General features: G+C 44.6%; 1 protein-coding gene across 1 annotated transcript in view; it reads right to left on the minus strand.

The window, feature by feature from the left end:
- FBXO15 (F-box protein 15) overlaps window positions 1-18,822 on the minus strand; it is a 50,539-nt gene that overhangs the window by 21,888 nt on the left and 9,829 nt on the right. The window contains exons 2-8 of the mRNA XM_059706370.1: window positions 15,380-15,490; window positions 12,655-12,759; window positions 9,873-10,115; window positions 9,133-9,342; window positions 8,392-8,518; window positions 6,936-7,018; window positions 5,717-5,859 (exon numbers count right to left, since the gene is read on the minus strand). Coding sequence (XP_059562353.1) covers window positions 5,717-5,859; window positions 6,936-7,018; window positions 8,392-8,518; window positions 9,133-9,342; window positions 9,873-10,115; window positions 12,655-12,759; window positions 15,380-15,490 — 1,022 coding nt within the window. The remainder of the gene's footprint in view (window positions 1-5,716; window positions 5,860-6,935; window positions 7,019-8,391; window positions 8,519-9,132; window positions 9,343-9,872; window positions 10,116-12,654; window positions 12,760-15,379; window positions 15,491-18,822) is intronic.

An 18,822-nucleotide genomic window follows, 5' to 3' on the forward strand; every position in this document is an offset into this window, starting at 1 on the left:
TCCCTTAGTTTTCATTTACAAATTCCTCCTTCAACATTTCCTGTCTGCTTCTCCTCCCCGCCCTCTTGCCTCTCATTAATTCAATTCAAATATTTCTTCACCTAAACTTCCTTTCAGCCTCATTTTAGTGGCAACACACAAAGTGCAGTTAGCCAAATGCGCAGGTTTGGGGATCATAAATTCTCCTTGAAAAGAGATTATTGGGATCCTTCTACAAAGACTCTTCATGCAGCCATGACTGGTCTGGTGGCAGAATACATAGGAGTACAAAGAGAAAACACCCCAGGTCTTGGGGGAGGACTAAGTAAAGGTGCAAGGAGAAACAGTCAAATGAACCTTAGGGGAGAGAAGAAAGAACGGGGAACCTTTTTATTCAACATCGGAGGAGGAAAAGCCTGCTCCTGAACACAGTGGCCGGCTGAGGAGGACACTGCCAGGTGGTCAGGAGATCTGTTAGGAAATGAGGACCTGAGCTACACACACGCCATGCAGGTGGTCCCCAGCCAGGGAACTGAACCCACCAGACCAATGCTGGAGTCTAAGGCAAGAGCCTCAGCTACAGGCTCAGGTGGACGAGGACAGCACCGGGCACAGGGATGCTGGCCTCTGAGTGTCTTCCACTGAGTCAGATCGACACCGTTCCCCCCTTTCCTCAGAACCATCCAGGAATCCTGAGAGTCACTTCCCCTCCCCAGGTGCCTGGCACCTGGCTCAGCAGGCTCCCTTACCCCGGCCTGTGGAGGGCAGATATGTCTGCCACATATCTGTCCCCCTGCACTGTGCACAGTCCCTGCATTCAACAGCTGGTTGTTAATGAATGATTTCCCACCACTTCCTGCAGACAGCCGCCTTGGAGTCAGCCAGGTTTCTCACAGCTCACTGGCGACAAACAACAGACAGTGCCACCTCAATTCCAGAAACATGATTCTAACCTTTTCTCCTTGATAGACAGAAAGTGTTCTTTAAAAACAGGGACGAAGTGCTGTCATGCCCAACTGCACTGGCAGAGCCAGAGTTTGCTAAATATGCCATATGAAACCACAAAAGACTGCAGAAGACACTCCAGTTGTACTTTTCTAACCTTGCAAGTGACTCTGATGACAACAGCGCCCTCTGCTGACTTCTGACCATAGAACCACATGCCTAGGAAACACACCTCAATCTCCTATAAAGTCTTCTTAGGGTGAAAATGTGTTTTTATTGTGAAGACAGCAGACAAAGGTGAATTATCCCCATCTCGGTTTCCATTGTCCTTCATTTCACTTAGCACCCTGTGTGTCATAACAACATCTAATGTTCCCAGAGGTTTATTAGCATTAACAGAAAGATTGCCCGTTCAGTTACCCAGTCGGGGCACATGCCCGAGATTGAGGGCTTGATCCCTGGTGGGGCGATTGATGTTCTGCTCTCATGTCTGTATTTCTCTCTTTCTCTCCCTCTCCCTTCCTCTCTCTCTATAAATCAACAGAAATATTTCTTTTAATTTTTTTCAACTAATCTAGAAATAGAAACACCTTAACTTGTAAGAATATATTTTAAAACCCTAGAACAAACTTACTTAGGAATAAAACATTTTATTAACATAATATCCCTATTAAGTTGAGAATACAAAATGGTGCAACCTTATCAAGGGGGATTTGCAAGTGTCTCTCAAGAATATATGTGCATTCACCCTTTGACCTAACATCCTATTTCTAAGAAAGGCTCCCCAAAGCAAGCTGGCAGACTATGAAGTGAAGTGTGAACAAGGCCAGTCCCTATACCACTATGTGTAACAGCAACGACTGGGGACCATGGAGAGAAACAATCAACACAACCCTACACAGCCATTTCATTTTATTCTCAATGTACCTGTTTTAAAAACAGCACAAGAAAGATCTCTCCCTCGTGCTGAAGGATAATCTGCAGAATATATTATTAATTGGGGGGAAAGCAAGGAACTTAAAAGGGAGTAATGTGCTTCATTTTTTAAAAACTGAGAAAAATATGAATATATTTGTGTACAGCGTTATGTATTCAAAGAGAAACATTTAAAGAATGAGCCAAAAACGACTATAAAGGGTCTCATCTGGAGGGAGGAAAAGAATAGGGGTCAAGGGGAAAGGTACCCGTAAACCTCACTGAACCACCTTGTTTTAGACTTTCAACTTTGGAACCATGTAAATGTGGTAATTTTTTTCATGTAGAAAAATAGCAAAGCAATCTTGAAAAATAAAAAATCAACTGAAACAAATCACTAATTGCATATCAAAGTGGTAGCACACCAATGCAGAGAAAGATTACTTTAGGTGACTTAATTTTATATCTCTAGTGTAATACTAGAGGCCTGGTGCACAGATTTGTGCACTGGTGGGGTCCCTCAGCCTGGCCTGTGGACACCCCCTGAGGGGTCCCAGATTGTGAGAGGGCAGTTCTCAGGCCACACATCCTGAAATCGGACTCCCTCCTCTCTAGTTCCGGGTGCATCACTCAAGAACCATAGTTGCCAAGTCACCGCAGCTTGGCAGCTCCTGCATTGAGCATCTGCCCCATGGAGGTCAGTGCATGTCCTAGCTACCAGTCAGACGGTTGAAGGGTTGGATGGTCACTTAGGCTGTTATATATATAGATATCTTAAGTACATGAAGGACCACAAGGAAATTCTTAATTTAGAGAGTATTCAATAGGTTCATTATTAGCAATATAGGTTTTGTTCTTATGATGTTATTACATATTGTGATGTTGTTTATAAAAGACTTTCAGCCTAAGAAAAATTATGCAAATATATAATCTAAGAAGTTCATTAAAAACTTCTAAGATATTTAATTTAAATAAATGCATGACTTACTTCTTCACATTATAAATCTACTAGAGGCCCGGTGCATGAAATTTTGCCGGAAGCCGGTCCATCCTTGCTGCTTGACACAGTCGCTGCAGGAAAGAAACATCTGCACAGCATATGTTTCAAGGGACCTGGCGTATATAGCATACTGTTCTTAATATGTTTGCTCCCCTTAGCGCTGTGTGTTTTAACCAAGGTCACCTCTCCGAGAAAGGTTGTTTCCCCAGGTAGGAATTTTTCCCTGAAGTCAGGGAGGGGATGCCTCTCCTAGAAAGGTTGTTTCCCCAGGTAGGAATTTTTCCCTGAAGTCAGGGAGGGGATGAAACTCCTTAACTAAGTGCCAGGCGGGTAGTTAATCACTACAAACAATCATGCTTAAGCTACATAATCTTTACTCCCTGGAATGGAGATAAGAAACGCCCTAACCTTTGTAATAGAAATTGACAGGATTAAAATCAACTGGTATAAATACGGATGTAACAAGACAATAAACAGCAGAACCTCTCTGGAGATCCAGACCAGAACTTGGCTGGAGATCCTGGCTAGAGATCCTGGCTAGGCTGCTGATCAACTGAACGCTGTCTCCGTGTCATTCCTTCTTCGCCGACTCCGTCCACACCTTTGGGGAACCCCTGGACCCGCTGGGGCAGGACCCCGGCAAAATTTGTGCATGGGGGGAGTGTGTCCCTCAGCCCAGCCTGCACCCTCTCCAATCTGGGACCCCTCGAGGGATGTCCAACAAACAGGCAGTCAGACATCCCTCTCACAATCCAGGACTGCTGGCTCCCAACTGCTCGCCTGCCTGCCTGCTTGCCTGCCTGATGGCCCCTAACCACTTCTGCCTGCCAGCCTGATCACCCCCTAAACACTCCATTGCCAGCCTGATCAACGCCTAACTGCTCACCTGCAGGCCTGGTCCCCCCCAACTGCCCTCCCCTACAGGCCTTGTCCCTCTCAACTACCCTCCCCTGCAGGCCTGGGTCCCTCCCAACTGTCCTCCCCTGCAGGCCGGTCACCCCCAACTGCCCTCCCCTGCCGACCTGATCGCCCACAACTGCCCTCCCTTTCAAGCCTGGTCCCTCCCAACAGCTTTCCTCTGCCAGCCATCTTGTGTCCACATGGGGTGGCCATCTTGTGTGTTGGAGTGATGGTCAATTTGCATATTACCTCTTTATTATATAGGATAAACTTCTCAGCTCTGTCTATTGAAAACCCTAAAATAAATGAAAACCCCAGAGTACCATGCAGCCCTAGGATCCAGACTATGGTCTCTAAATACACAGTGTAGCATGAACTAAAGGGAACCAGGGTACCTACTCATTCCAGTCTGGGCAGGAAACAGACGAGATAAGCCTGAGCAATCTTATCATATTAGAATGCAATCAAGCTGCCAAGGATGACTGGAGCCATGTCAAAACACACAAAAAAACAGGAGCAGAGCACAGTAATAATTAAAAGAATAAAGAGTGCAAGTAGACTAAAATACATAAATGACATTTTTTAACAATACCTCCAAAAAAAACTTACAAGTCATCTTTGAAGACTGCTGAAACATTAACTCACTATTCTGTAAATTAATAAGGAGAAAGAATCAAGCATGTCCCCTGTCTTTCCTGTACTAACATATTTCATGTTAACTCAATGGTTGATAAGAGAAAATTCTTCTTTACAGAAGAATCCTAGCTAATAAATATAGAAAGAACACTACAACCAGGGAATCATCATTTTACAATCACTAATAAAAGTAAATGAACACAGGTTCCCATTACTTGGTAAACCATTTGGTAAATATCATGGAGCAAGTCATAATAAAGAGACTAGTCTGAGAATTCCCTGAACCCACTGATTGTTCTTAATATAATTAATACTTAGAAAAGCAGATACTACATCCTTCTGATAAATTCAATAGGAAGTACAGAGCATCATCTATGAAGGATTCTTGCCAAAGAAAAAGGAAAAACCTAAACCTTATCAGCTAGAGAAACATGTTAATACTAGAAGCAACCATCCAAAATGCAGAAATTGTATAGACAAATAATAGATTCCATTTCTTCAACAAATAAATAGCATGAAAATTGGGATGGATTGCCATATATCATAAGGGACTGAAGAAGCACAGTGACCAAATGCATAGATATGAATGGGTTTAAAGGAGGCAAAACAAATCACACTAGCACTAGTCAAAATAAAGCTGGAATGCTTGCATTTATCAGGTGGAATAGATTTCACAACAAAACTATCACCTGGAATAAAGAAGGTTGCCTCATAAATGATAAGAGGACATGGCTCAAGAGGACATAACAGTCTTCAATGCCTATGAATGAAATAACAGAGCTTCAGACTAGAAGTACTAGTAGCCAGAATGGAGACAGCATCAATGAGAAATACACAAATCACAATTATACTTGGAGGTTTCAATATTCCTTTCTCCATGACTACAAGACCAGCAGGCAGAAAATCAGCAAGGACACAGCAGACTTCAGCACTCTTGACCACCTTTTCCTGGTCCTGACACTGATGACACCTCACCCAACCAGAACATACATTCTCCCTCAGGACAAGTGGAGCATGTGCCAACATAATCTGTATTCTGAGCCATAAAATAAGTCTCAATGAAGTGAAGAGAGGGAATGCGATGAGGCAAACGATAAGGAAAGTACCAGCAGACAAGATGAGTGGAGGATGTTCAGGAGGAAGAGGAGAAGGAAGGTGGAGACTGAGCCAGAGCTAAAGGGATCAGATCTGCCTGGACCCTTCACAAGTCCTCGGGTGACACAGGGGTCTGGAAGGGCGAAGCGGCCAGGTAGGAGGGCACTTCTTAACTCAGATACAAAACTGGGTCCCATGTACTCCCCAACCTTTTCATTTCAAACTGCAACAGAAACTCAGTGTCACCTTGCTTGGTAAAGAGATTGCGAAATGTGCTGCATAGGTAGAAGGTCCCGCTGCTGTGTAAGTCCACGTGGAGCTGGTAGCCATGCAGCCCGTACTCAGGGCTGTCATCCAAAAGGGGGATGTGAGGAGGCAGCTCATAGGGGCTAAAAATAAAAACAAACACACATGAATTTGTCAATACCAGAAAGAAAACATTCTTTAAAAAACTAGCATACATTCAAAGCACCAGCCCTATCAATCCCCTGCAGGAACCCCAATAACCTCCAACACCAGGAACTCCATGCCCCCTGCTCCTCCTACCAACTTCAATAAAGGCAGGCAGAGCCCTAGCCAGTTTGGGTCAATGGATAGAGCATCAGCCCACGGACTGAAGGGTCCTGGGCAGGAGGCAGCCACTCTGATGTCTCTCTCTCATGTCAATGTTTTCCTCTCTCTGTCTCTCCCTTTCCTGTTCACTCTCTAAAAATCAATGGGAAAATATCCTTGGATGAGGATTAACACACATAAAAAAAGACAGGCAGAGATGTGAGCTCCGCCGGGATTCACAGACCACCCAGGGCAGCAACTCCGCTCCTCAGTGGCTCAGCACTGTGCTCACTGCCCCGCGTTAAACCACCTGCGCACCTATGACTACACCTACAACAGCCCCACAGGTTAGGGACCGGGCAGAAGACCCAGAGCCACAATGAGCAAAGTATTCTTCAATACAAGAAGCCGTACTACACAGGTAACAAGAGCACTCAGAAGCTTTTCAGGGAATATTTATAAGTGAGACATCTGTAGCGAAATGGAAAGCATGTTCCCTACCTGAACACCCTCACATTCATTAAAAGGCCCGCATTGCAGAGACCAAGCAAACACCTGCAGGCCGGACTCAGCCAGCGACCGTGGGTCTGTGAGCCTCCCAAGGTAAGAGAGCTCACGTTAGTGCAGTGTGAGGCACCAGGACGTACTGCATCTTTCAGCAGTGTAGGTACCTGCCCTATAAATAATGTTCTACAAGGCACAGAATCCTTAACCCAGAACAGATAAAGCAAATGTGCACTCATGAATAATCCAATTATCTCAGTAACAGCTCAGTAATTATGCCTGTGGGCTTGTGTCTGCTGATTAAGAACAGAATATCTTTGTAGCTATTCTCAGAATATTAAGATGTATCAACTTATAATTGTTTGTGTTAACTTTACAAAAACTAAATGCACAATGGACAGTTACGTACAGGGCGGCCGAGCCCAACGTGCTCTTCTCCACGAGGTGATGGAAGTGCAGATTGGCCATGACGAACGCCAGTTCTTCCGCTCTCTGAAACATTGATTAGTAAGAACACACTTTTCAGCTGAAATGTTTTAATCTTTCCCAAGGTCGTGGTGAAGTTCGCAGCACATCGCCTTGCAGACAATGGCAGACCCTCAACTGTACGCTGACCTCAGGCTGAGGCACTGTTAGTGCTGCCATCTTAGTAAGAGAAATGTGTCACATGGACAGCAGGGCCACGACTCACCCAGACACACAGAGCGTGCAGTAAAAGGAGGCTCATCCTTATATTTGTGAAATAGCAAAATGCTGTATTACACTTGGTAATTGTGGAAACAGGTCTTGTTAGTTCCAGGTTGTCTCAAGCTCTTTGCAAAAATAAAGACAATTCTGGGAAGAACTGCACAAACACGAGATCAATTCCACAAATACCTAACGTTCATGGCATGACCTTCCTCTCTCGAGTACCTGCTTGGCTGGACAAACCCAGTGGGGACAATTAGATTCCAGCTCTTCACTCATCCATCAGGTTAGGGACCCAGAAAATGGGACTGTACACGGAACTAATACCCATTCCTCCCCAAACTCACAGGTGACACTGCCTGGTGCAGGTGACCCAATGGCCAGACAGAGGCCAATTGGATCAGCCAGAGTCCCCGTAACTCCACAGGCCCACAGAGATAGGTGGATTCCAGTCAGGCAAACTGCAGCCCTGCCCCCAAGTGCCTCACCCAGAGTCAGGGAGGGAGAGACTCTGAAGCCAGGCAGGTTGGGAAGAGAAAGAGGTAGCAGAGAGAGACGCTGAAGTCCAGTCCCGGTGAGTCTGCCTACATGAACACACACCAAGTTCTCTGAATTAAAATTTAGGAACTGCTACCTTAAAACATCCATGGGCCAAAGCCACCGAGGAACCCATGGTGAACAGGGGAACATTGCACAGATGCTTCTCATGGAGGTGACAGCCCCGAAAACAAGCCCCGAGGAGGGAGCTGGCCTTTGGCCTGACTGATGAATGAAGAAACCTCGCCTGGTGGGAGGAAAGAGCCTACACCTTTCCCTGGTGGGCAGATGCACTCACTGCCACATCCACAGGGTCAGGAACATGTGGGAGTGACTCCCAGGCCAAAGGCACAGACAGAGACTGACAAGAAAGGACACAGAAAAAGGGAAAGGAACATGAATTGCCTGGAGAGGACAGGACATCCCATGATAGTAAAGGTAGCCTATCGTCTGTGAGAACAGGAAGGACCCTCCATGGAATCGAGGACCATTTGCTACAAAATGAAGCTGGTAAGATAATAAAATGGAATGCAGCTCATGAGAAGTCTGAAAGGACTGCACACGTGATGTCCTGTCCATGTGAGTGAACATGGGGTTGAGAGGGAGGGATGTCACAGCCCACGAGGCTGCCCAAGTCTTACCTTCCACAGCCCCACCAGGAGGCCTGGGTTCAGATGGAAGATCCTAACGAATCTGTCGCAGCCAACCAAGGTGGAGTCAGTTAAGTTACTCAGACTGTACTTTGCAATTAGAGAAGGCCATCGAGGTCTTTGCAATGCATGTCAAAGAAAGGAGAGAGAGAAGTGAACTCCCATGTCCACTGTTTGTGACTGTTATTAGTGTACCTAAAACTGCTTTGGAAGAACATGCTAATAACGTGCACATTGCTAATAAGTGGCATGTTGAGGAGCAAGGGACACAAACAACATTATAAATCAAAGGCAAAATGGCCACACCTAAATTTCTGCCCCACCCATGGTTTCCTTTCCCTCCCCCTGGCTCCTGCTGGCAGCTCCTTGGCCCCAGCAGAAGCTGAAGAATCAGGGAGGGGAGGAGAGGAAGAACCCTTCACCCAGCACCCTCACACCCAGCACACGGCCACAATCAAGTGGATTCTCGGTATGTGTTCCATCATCCAGGAAATTTTGTTAACTACAATGTCATTCCCTAACCATTTTAGATAACCAAGAGAAGAGGAACCGAATCACACTGTGATAATCCTATTCTTTTCCTATCCTATAGTGACCCAGGATAAAAGAGAAGTCTTTAGGACACAATCAAATTGAAATACACTGGTGGTGTTTTTAAATTACAAAGTGATGCCAACTAGTATTTCCATATAAGATGTTCTCACTCAAAAGTTGTGCTGAATTAGTACTTACCCATTTTTGGTGGGGGGTTTGTGCCAGTCCATCAAGACTGGCGTCACACCGCACAAGTCTAAGGTTGATAGTGTGGCCAGACAGGGCCAATTTTTGCCATACCACACGACCATGACAGAGGAGTGGTTTATGTAAAGGTCAGCGTGCTCCATGACATGTTCTTTCCCACTTTTTTCTTTCAATATGATTACCCAACCGAGACCAGATATTCTGGAGAAATAAAAGCAAGCTAATAATGTTGGCCTCATTGAAAAAAAAAAAAGCTAGTCTATTTCACTTATCATTTCTAAAGCATCCACTTCCCTAACACCAACGTCAAAGTTCTCAGAATGTGCCCGATGTGAGTTTTCCTTGCCCCAACAGTTCTTCCTTTAAACATTTTCTCCTCACCTAAGGAACAGCTGTGTTCTCAGTACTGGCGATACATAGGTAAGTAATAAAATAAGTAAATAAAGGTCCTGCCCAGGAGAAATACCTCAGATACCCTTGCTTTACCAGAGCATAGAACTAGGTTATTTCTGCTCTTCGTAAAAACTCGAGACCACTTGCACGGAGTAGGAAAATACTATATATTTTACACATGCACAGAAACACACACAAATATCAAGAGACAGGTCTTCACAATATAAAGTGCACGTATGTCCCAGGCACACGATCGTCTGAGCTTACACCATTGTTCTTCTTCAAGGTCAGCAGCACTCATGAAAGCGCGGCGCCCGCTGCGAGAGAAGCGTGCGTACCTGAGGGCCTCCTTGGTTTTGGCCGGGAGGCCTGTGTAGGGGTTGACAAGTTTGAGGACCTGAGCTAGAGCTGCTTTCACGGAGGCTATCCGTTTTGCGATATATTCCTTCTTCCAATATCCAGCTTCTTTGTCCTCAACTGACAGTGCATTCATAGATGCGACTGTCTTCTCTACTGGATCAATTCTCCAGTTACATCTCTTAGGTGAAAAGGCAGTTGAATAGATTCTGATCCAAATAAAACTGGGGGGAAAGAGGGAAGAAGTAAACAGTCTAAAAGACACTGCCATTACCTGTCCTTGTAATATATTAATTTGAAGATGCACAATAATTTTTAACTTATCTAATTCCAGCAACGTGTCCAGCTGAACACTTAAGAGTTCTGCGTGTCGAGGTGAACTGAAGTCTGAGATAAGTATCCTAGGTTCACCAAGCCTAGAAACACTTATGGAAGGCAAAGCTTGTTCCCGGGGTCAGGTTAAAATGAGTGAGTGCATGACATTGGGATCATCCACACCACGGCCTTCCTATACCAATAACTGAGGAGGAGATTGACTAGGGAAAAATAGCAAGCAGTGTATACAGAAAGGAGATGTGTATATACATACAGACACAGAATATCAACACCAACTGTCCTGCATGTTCTTTTTGTTTTCTAAGTCTTAATTTTTCAGCAGTGAATATGTGCTGCTTGCACAGAGAAAGTGAAGAGTACTGATAACAGTGTGGAACCAGGACTGAATCCACAGAGCTTCCACCCAAGCTCACACCCTCAGCCCCCACTTCATGGCCTCTTCAATAACACCAAAAAGGCGCTCAAGGAAATGGAATAACTGATCCAAGTACAGAGGACTGATTAGCTGCAACTCTGGAATTTAAATTCATCTGTGACCCAGCGTCTGTGGTCCTCCAACTCCACTGGAAGCCACGAGAAGCCATAGGAGCAGTGCTGTTAGCAGGAGCCAAAGCCAGGCCTGGTGTCTCTCTCCCAGCCAGTGCTCTGCTTCAGAGAAGAGAAATAAACTGCTCTTAGGGGAGACTGAGACAGAGGTTAAAATCCTTTTCTTAATGTAAACGGTGACATTCACATCAATAAATTTAATTATTTGCTGATTTATGTCTCCACATTCTACTTAGTGCAGAAAGGGATGAAAAGGCCAGTGGCCAAGAGGCAGCGGGCAGAAGGCGATTCCCCTATAGACCGGAAGACCCTGGATGGCAGGAGGGCTGCGGGAGACACATGGGCCCAGAGGGGAATGACTGCTTTGGGCACTCAGTGACAACCACAGCAGACAGAAGCACTTCTCAGACATCTGACTTGGGAACTCGCCTCCAGGATCCAGACATTGCATGGATATCTCAACACACTCACACAGTCAGACTCCTCCTGACACTTCTTTCTAGATGGGGCTTTTCAAGTAACCTCTCACCCCACAAAATCATTTCATGCCAAACTTTTTGCCTTGAAGTATTTTTGTTTTCAACTCAGAAGTTTGACTCTATTTTGTACCTGCCCTGGCACTCACACCTACAAAAATAAACACCGGCACAAATAGGGGAAGCAGAGGGTGGACCTCTTATACCTCCAGTGACAAAGTCTATGCCTGACACTGATAGGATAGACCACCGTCCCACGCTATCTTACTCAATTTATCATCAGAGGAGCCTAAAGAGAATAAAAGCATCTTCTAGAATTAAGTATTGTGTAGACTGATTATTTATAAAATACAAAGGTCACATTTAAAATGTTTTTATCAGTCTCCAAAACCGAGTACATTCACCTCGATTGCAAACACTCCATCCTATTAAAATGCTATGGAGAATTTGAGGCCAAAGCTTGTTTATCTAATCTCACTCCCAGTCAGACACAGAAACCTTCAAATGAGTTGTTCAGAAAAGGGGGCCAATTGAATGTCAGTGTTTCCCAGAGTACTGGAAAACAAAACCCCGAGTAATGAGGCAGAGGCAGCTGATCCGTGTTTCAGGGAACCATGGGGAGACTGTTGCTCATGCTGTGGGCTCGATACATGAGGCAGGGAGGCAGCCCCATGGATGTTACGGGCTCCAAGGAGACCTCCTTCAAATGTGTCCCCCGGGAGTCACCAGTGTAACTGGCTACAGAATGTGCTCCTGTTCTCTCTTCAGAAGCAACGCTTAGAAAATACCCTTAACTTTCCAAAAACATTTATTGTTTACCCATTCAATTCTTAATATGTCCTTTTAATGAAGACTGACCATGACACTTATAAATGTAAGTCAACTTATGCAATTAAGATTATCCTTTGGAACAGAAAAATATATGAGAGTAATTTCATCAGAAGCTCATATTTTTAAAGGACAACTTCCAAGAAAGTGGGAAGGGCCTCTCCCTCTTCCTTATTCAGGATCTGCCTGCTGGCCAGCAGAGCACACTACCACCATCCTGCAAACGCAGGCAGGACCAGTCTGGCCCAGCCCATGCTGCCTGAAACTGTGGGAAGTCTGTGTTCTTCTCGGGACACAGCAGGTGCTCCTGGCCAGCACACCAAACGCCACCTGCTCCAATGGCCACACCAATACCAGGGTTGAGCTTTTTCAGTTCATACAAAGACTCATCCTTTCTTAAGCACAGAAATGCAAATCTTTGAAAGGATCATACAAGTATGTAAAGCATCTAAAATAGTATGCCTAAAAATACTCTTGAAATTAACTTTTTTAAGTTTTAAAAAACTGGTTAAAACGGCCTTACTAGTTCTCAGGACCTCCATCAAAACACAACAGAGACAGTTGCCTTTCTCCTTACTTGTCATTGGCCAGGTGATAAAAACGCCTGTTCACACATCCTGTGCACAGCAGGGTCGTGGCATCCAGGTAGGACAGAATCTTCAGCAAGATTTCTGAAGGCAAGCTGAGAGGGTGGGAGATCAGAGAGGTGGATGTGGTACCTGGAACACTACTGGCCGTTCACCTCCACAGAGAAGGCGATAACAGACCCATCCTGCACACAAAGCCACCCGCTTCCTCACCTTCAGTTATGTTCTCCGTGGAAAGGCTCTGGTTGGTACAATTCTTATGACAGACACCAACACCAAGACCCCAGGTACAAAGAGCTAATTTCCCCAGCCCTTTTATCACATTCCCACACTGGGTCACACAGCAGCATTTCACTATCTCCCCAATGGAAGTATTACTACATGGAGAGATAAATGGAAATAAAAGAAGAAACAGAATGGATGCTCAGCTATCAATAAGAAAAATACAGAATTCCTACTCCTCAAAAAAAATCTATAATAATAAAAGCATAATATGCAAATCAACCAAATGGCTGAACAGCCAAACGACCGTCTGGATGACCACACTATGACACCCACTGGCACAGGCCAGCCAAGGTGGGTGTGATGCAATTTGTCTCCACTGAGGGAGATCCAGGCCACCAACCAGTGGGCTGTGGCGGGTGGGTGGGGCCTCCCTCTGTGGGGAGATCGATCGTGGGGCTCCCAGACTGTGAGATGGCACAGGCCAGGCTGAGGGACACCTCCCCCAACCCTCCCACCCCCCAACCCCTGAGTGCATGAATTTTGTGCACTGGGCCTCTAGTAAATAAATAAAACAAAACAAAAACTGTAAGTGAAATAGGAGATATCAACGCATTTCCAACTGAGCTCTGCTGGAACAGAGCATCCCCCTTCTCCGCGGGTACTCAGCTTGCAACTGCTTGCTCTGGGCTTCAGGGAAACACCAAGCCCCCTAAGGTTTTCTCAAGTGTCCTTTCCTTTTTCATTTATATGTCCTGTAAATATGACACTGAGATCTTTATATGTCCTGTAAATATGACACTGAGATCTTTATATGACATGTAAATATGACACTGAGATGCATCCTCAATATCCCCTGTGTTTCTATGACCTTAGGGTTCTACAAACCCCTGTACGTGCCTAGAAAGCACTGGCCGTGACCTTTGGCAAAGGGAGCTATAGGAGATTGTACTGGACTGGAAGATGGGCAGGGGGTGTCTTGGGATAAAGGATTGGAGGGAGCAAACCCTCTGGCCAGTTTAAAAGGGCTTGCCCATACTCTCTAATTATGATTTTAACTATTTTAAACACTTAAATTATGATGAAAGCAAGGTTTCCAAACGTTTTATAGAGAAACAATCCCTCCTAAAATTTTGATAACACTGGGAAAGAATGAGGTAGATCCTCAGAGAAAAGAGGAGTAACTGAATGAATCTTTGTTCTATTACTACATCAGATGTAGTATGACAGATTCTATTCCCAGAGTGTAGGGTTTGAAGCTGGAATTGATATCCTTAATGCTTTTTACTTTTTGGCTTTTCATTTCTTTTTAAAAACACACTAAAAGTATGAGCCCTGTTAGTGAGCTAGTTATGATAATAGTACTAACAACCAAAAACTTGAAATCAGACAACTTATGTTTTAATCTGAATTTTGTCATTTGTAGACTATGTGAGTTTCACTCCCTCCACTGTAAAATGTCTGTGATAATTCCAAGCCTTCAGGGCTCCACACTACACTTAGCATATAGCTAGTACTCCATAAATCTCAGAACAGCATGAATCCACAGGCATCTCAGCATCAATTTCAAATTGCAATTTAAAAAAAAAGGTCCACAGATCTCGTTGCTGAGGCCACAGTATAGAATCCTGCTGTGGCAAAATGGGTTCCCAAAATCCTGAAAGCTAAAAAATTCAGAGACTTCCTGAACATTTAGAGCAGGCGTACGGAACCTTTTTTCTGCCAAGGCACATTTGGATATTTATTTATTTTTCTTTTTTTAATACATTTTTATTGATTTCAGAGAGGAAGGGAGAGGGAGGGAGATAGATAGAAACATCATCAATGAGAAAGAATCATGGATTGCCCGTCTCCTGCACGCCCCCTAATGGGGATCGAGCCTTCGACCCAGGCATGTGCCCTTGACTGCAATCGAACCCGGGACCCTTCCATACACAGGTTGACACTCTATCCGCTGAGCCAAACCAGCCAGGGCTGGATATTTATAACATCATTTGCAGGACATACAAACTTATCAACTTAAAAATTACCCTCCTATATTTGGTCAAACATTCAATTAACTCACTCCTAATGCTTTGGCAGGGCCAGACCAAATGATTTCGTGGGCCTTATACAGTCCTCGGGCCAAACATTCCCCACCTGTGAGTTAGAGGAAGACACTTCAATCTTCTTCTTTTTCAAGGGGCTATATCAATTGGAAAGTGAATAATTTTAAAGAACAGGCTTCCTTTTCAGAAGTTCTGAAAATATTTTTTAAAAGGAAAATTAAATCAACTTATCACTTTTAGAAGTTTAGCTTCATAAAACTAGTCTAATAATGGTGATGGAGACAGGCTGCTGACTCATATCAAACTCTCTGGGTTATAGATTCTTCCTACACAGTTCTATTGTTAGAGAGCTCAAAATAACAGCTTGGTGTATGCAGCGTATAACTTGCTCTAATAACTCCATCCTGATAGCCTCCCAAAAAAGTGGCAGACGACTCCTCCTCACCTGTCCAGAAGCACAGGGCAGTGAGAGGAGGCCCTCCTGCGACGCCTCTCGCATGGGGCATGCTTCCTCAGAGGGGTACCAGCTGCAGCGGACTGGACACCTGGCCCCTTCCTGAAAGTAAACATGGAAAATTCAAATCACCACAATGCAAAGTGAACTGCCCATTCCCCACAACAGCATTTTAACAGATTCCTAAGCTCAGCATTTTAACAGATTCCTAAGCTCCAAACATTACTGACTGTGAAACTTAATCTCTGCGAAGAAAGCCGGGGGGGCGGGGGGGGAGGCCTTGAAGACAACCTGAGTCCTGAGTCAGGAGCCTGAAAACTGGACTTAGTCTGACGGGTCCTAAAACTAACATCTCACACTCACTCTCCTTACAGGCTGCCAGCGGCAAAGAGGTTCTATAAAATGTACTCAGTGGAAATAAAAAGGAAAGAGATAAAATGTACTAGCTGTCCAATTTCAATAATACAACAACAAAACCTGATAAAGGAAAGGAACATTAGATGTGTGTGCCAGACCTGCCAACACCAACAGGAGCCACAGCTCCGCTGGCCTGTGAGGGGCGATGACCGGCTCCCTCTCCAGCTTTGGCAGTCACGGCCACAGAAGCACCACGCACTCACCCACAAATGTTTTCACAGTTTAACCCCTCCCATGCAAAGGAATATACCTTCATTGGCCATTTTTTTATTATGTTAGTGGTATGTAAAATAATAGTGAACTTTACCCTCAATGGCTTTTAAGATTTGATGAAGTAGGGTACAATATTTTATGCAATTAGTCCTTTTCAAAAGTTCCAACATTTTTTTTATTAAAATCAGTCTTCAAAAGCAGTGGTACTCAGTGGCAGCTGGGCAGGGATCTGAAAAGCCCAGCAAGTCCCTGAGCCCACGGCCTCCTGTTTCTAGGCAGCAGCTGGCAGAGGCCGCTCCCTGCGAATAGGCTGTTTCTCTTGGAAAGATTTGGAAGCGGCTGCTTTACCACATGCACACCAGCCTCTGACCCACCCCCCGCCCAGCCTGCTCGTTAGGAAAGGACAGAGGCCTGAAGCGTACTTACCCGTATGCTCAGTTCATCCGCATCATCACTCTGAGTCTGTGCTTTGTTCACCAGCTCACCAACAGTTTAACCAACATCAGTTCCTTCCACCAAGCAGGTTGCCTGGATATATTTGGACTATCGTTCAAAGAGGACATGGGCAATAATTGGGGGCAAAATGAGGGATCACAAGAACTCAGAAAGAAGGTCGGCAATGACTGTGGAAGCTGAAGGATGGAATCCACATGGACAGGCGTGAACAGAGTAAGGCCTCAACCCCCAGCACAAGCAGCACTTAGGACGCACGGGGAGGGCATCACCCAGGGACTCAGCGTAGCCTGATGCTGAATACGGAGACACTTAAGATGTACACATCAGCAAGCACACAGATCACCTGGCCTTGCCCGTGTGCTTCTGAGCAGCACCTGGCAAGTCCTCAGTAAACATCAGCTATCATCTGCATGCTGGCACCCAATTCAAGAGAGGTGGGATACCCTCCAGAATCCTTTCCAGATCCCAGAGGGTAACAAATTCACCAAGGGAAAAATGCTGACTGCCCTGCCTCTCCATTCCGGCTCCAGCGAAAGGCACTCCATGTGCCTTAGTCCTATGACTCTAACCAGTGCGCGCAGGGGAAACAGGAAGAAGTTAGGCTGGTGCGGTGGTTCTGCATCTGTGCTCTGCAGAACAGAAAGCGGCGGGACAGAAGGCAGGGAGATACTAATCTGGAAAGTTTAGCCATGCCGCTCCACCTTTAATCGGAGAATTCCACCTGTGCCATAAATTTTTGTACCTCTGCTGAAAATTTTGTTTCAGCAAAGATTTCCACAGCAGAAAAGTTTCAACTCCACTGCCCTGGCTCTAAACCAGTAGTCAGAGGTAAAATACGATTTTCTAATTGTATTAGTTCCCTAAGGCCGCCTTAACAAAGGACCTCAAAGTAGGTGGCTTAAAACAACAGAAATATATTGTCTCACAGTCCTAGAGACCAAAAGTCCAAAGTCAAGGTATTGGGAGGGCATGCTCCCTCCAAAGTCCTAGAGAAGAACCCTTCCTGGCCTCTTCCAGCTTCTGGTGATCCCTTTGGCCTGTGGCAACATTACTCCAATTCTGATCCACCTGTACATGACCATCTTCCGTGTGTGTGTGTGTGTGTGTGTGTGTGTGTGTGTTTTCTCACGTACCTTCTTACAAGGACATCACACATATTTGATTTAGAACCTATTGTAATCCAGCATGACCTCATCTTAACTAATTACGTCTGCAAAGCCCCTCATATCAAATAAAGTCACCATTGAGGCTCTGGGTAGGCAAAATTTGGGGGTGGGGCACATTATTCAACACAATATACAATTTTTTAAACTATACACTTTTTTAAATTTTTTAATTTAAGTATAGTTGGTATACAATATTAGTTTCCGGTGTGATTTGACATGTTTATGCCTTACAGTGTGATTGATCATCCACCAACTCTAGTAATCACCTGTCACTATGCAAACTGATCACAATATTACCCTTCCCCATCTTCACTCATCCCCTCACCCACTCCCTTCTGGTGACCACCACTTTAGTTTCTCTTTCCATGAGTCTTTTTTGTTTTGTTCATTTGTTTTCTTAGATTCCACATATAAGTGAAACATTATGGTACATTTTTAAATGATTGAAAGCATTTCTTAAGTGATTTACTATTCTTCAAAGTTCTATGCTGACCTGTATCACATATTCAAAGATAAAATACTTTTAGTCGACAAAAGTTTCTGACACCTAAGTTTCAAGTGAGAAGAACCTCTATTGCTCCTCCATCAAATAACACCATCTCTCAGGAGTTCCCTGCCAAATGCGAAGGTGTGCCATAAAGTCTGTACACACGTGCTGTATGAAGGCTGAGGAACGTCTCTCACTAGATTTTTTTTTTTACTATTTATTGCTTAAAGTATTACAAAGGGTATTACATATGTGTCCATTTTATCCCCCCGCCCTAGCCTCCCCTATCCCCCAGTGTAGATTTTTTTAACAATATTTTTTACTTAATGAATACTTCTGTGGTTAATAAAAATAAATATATTTAAAAGTATTAATAAATTAATAAATTGAAAAGCTTCTTATCATTATGGATTTCTTCATTCAAAAGATGCCAAAAGAGTTTTCAATCCCAGCAACAACACAGAGCGGGTAACTATTAAGGAACCAGCTCTGGGCAGTGGACTTCCCCAAACCAGTTTTAAGTGCAATAGAGATGATAAACCCAAGCTACTGGACAGAGAGGCCCAATAGCCTCAGAGGCCAACCCAAAAACACTGCCACCCAGAGGCTGAGCCACAAACTGACTCTTAGCTAAATACAAATTAAGGCAGTCTGGGACACAAATACGGCCTGCTTTAAAATCAGGACTGTGGTTT

The sequence above is a fragment of the Myotis daubentonii genome, chromosome 8 (genome assembly GCF_963259705.1).
Source record: "Myotis daubentonii chromosome 8, mMyoDau2.1, whole genome shotgun sequence".
In the NCBI taxonomy this organism is placed as follows: Eukaryota; Metazoa; Chordata; class Mammalia; order Chiroptera; family Vespertilionidae; genus Myotis; species Myotis daubentonii.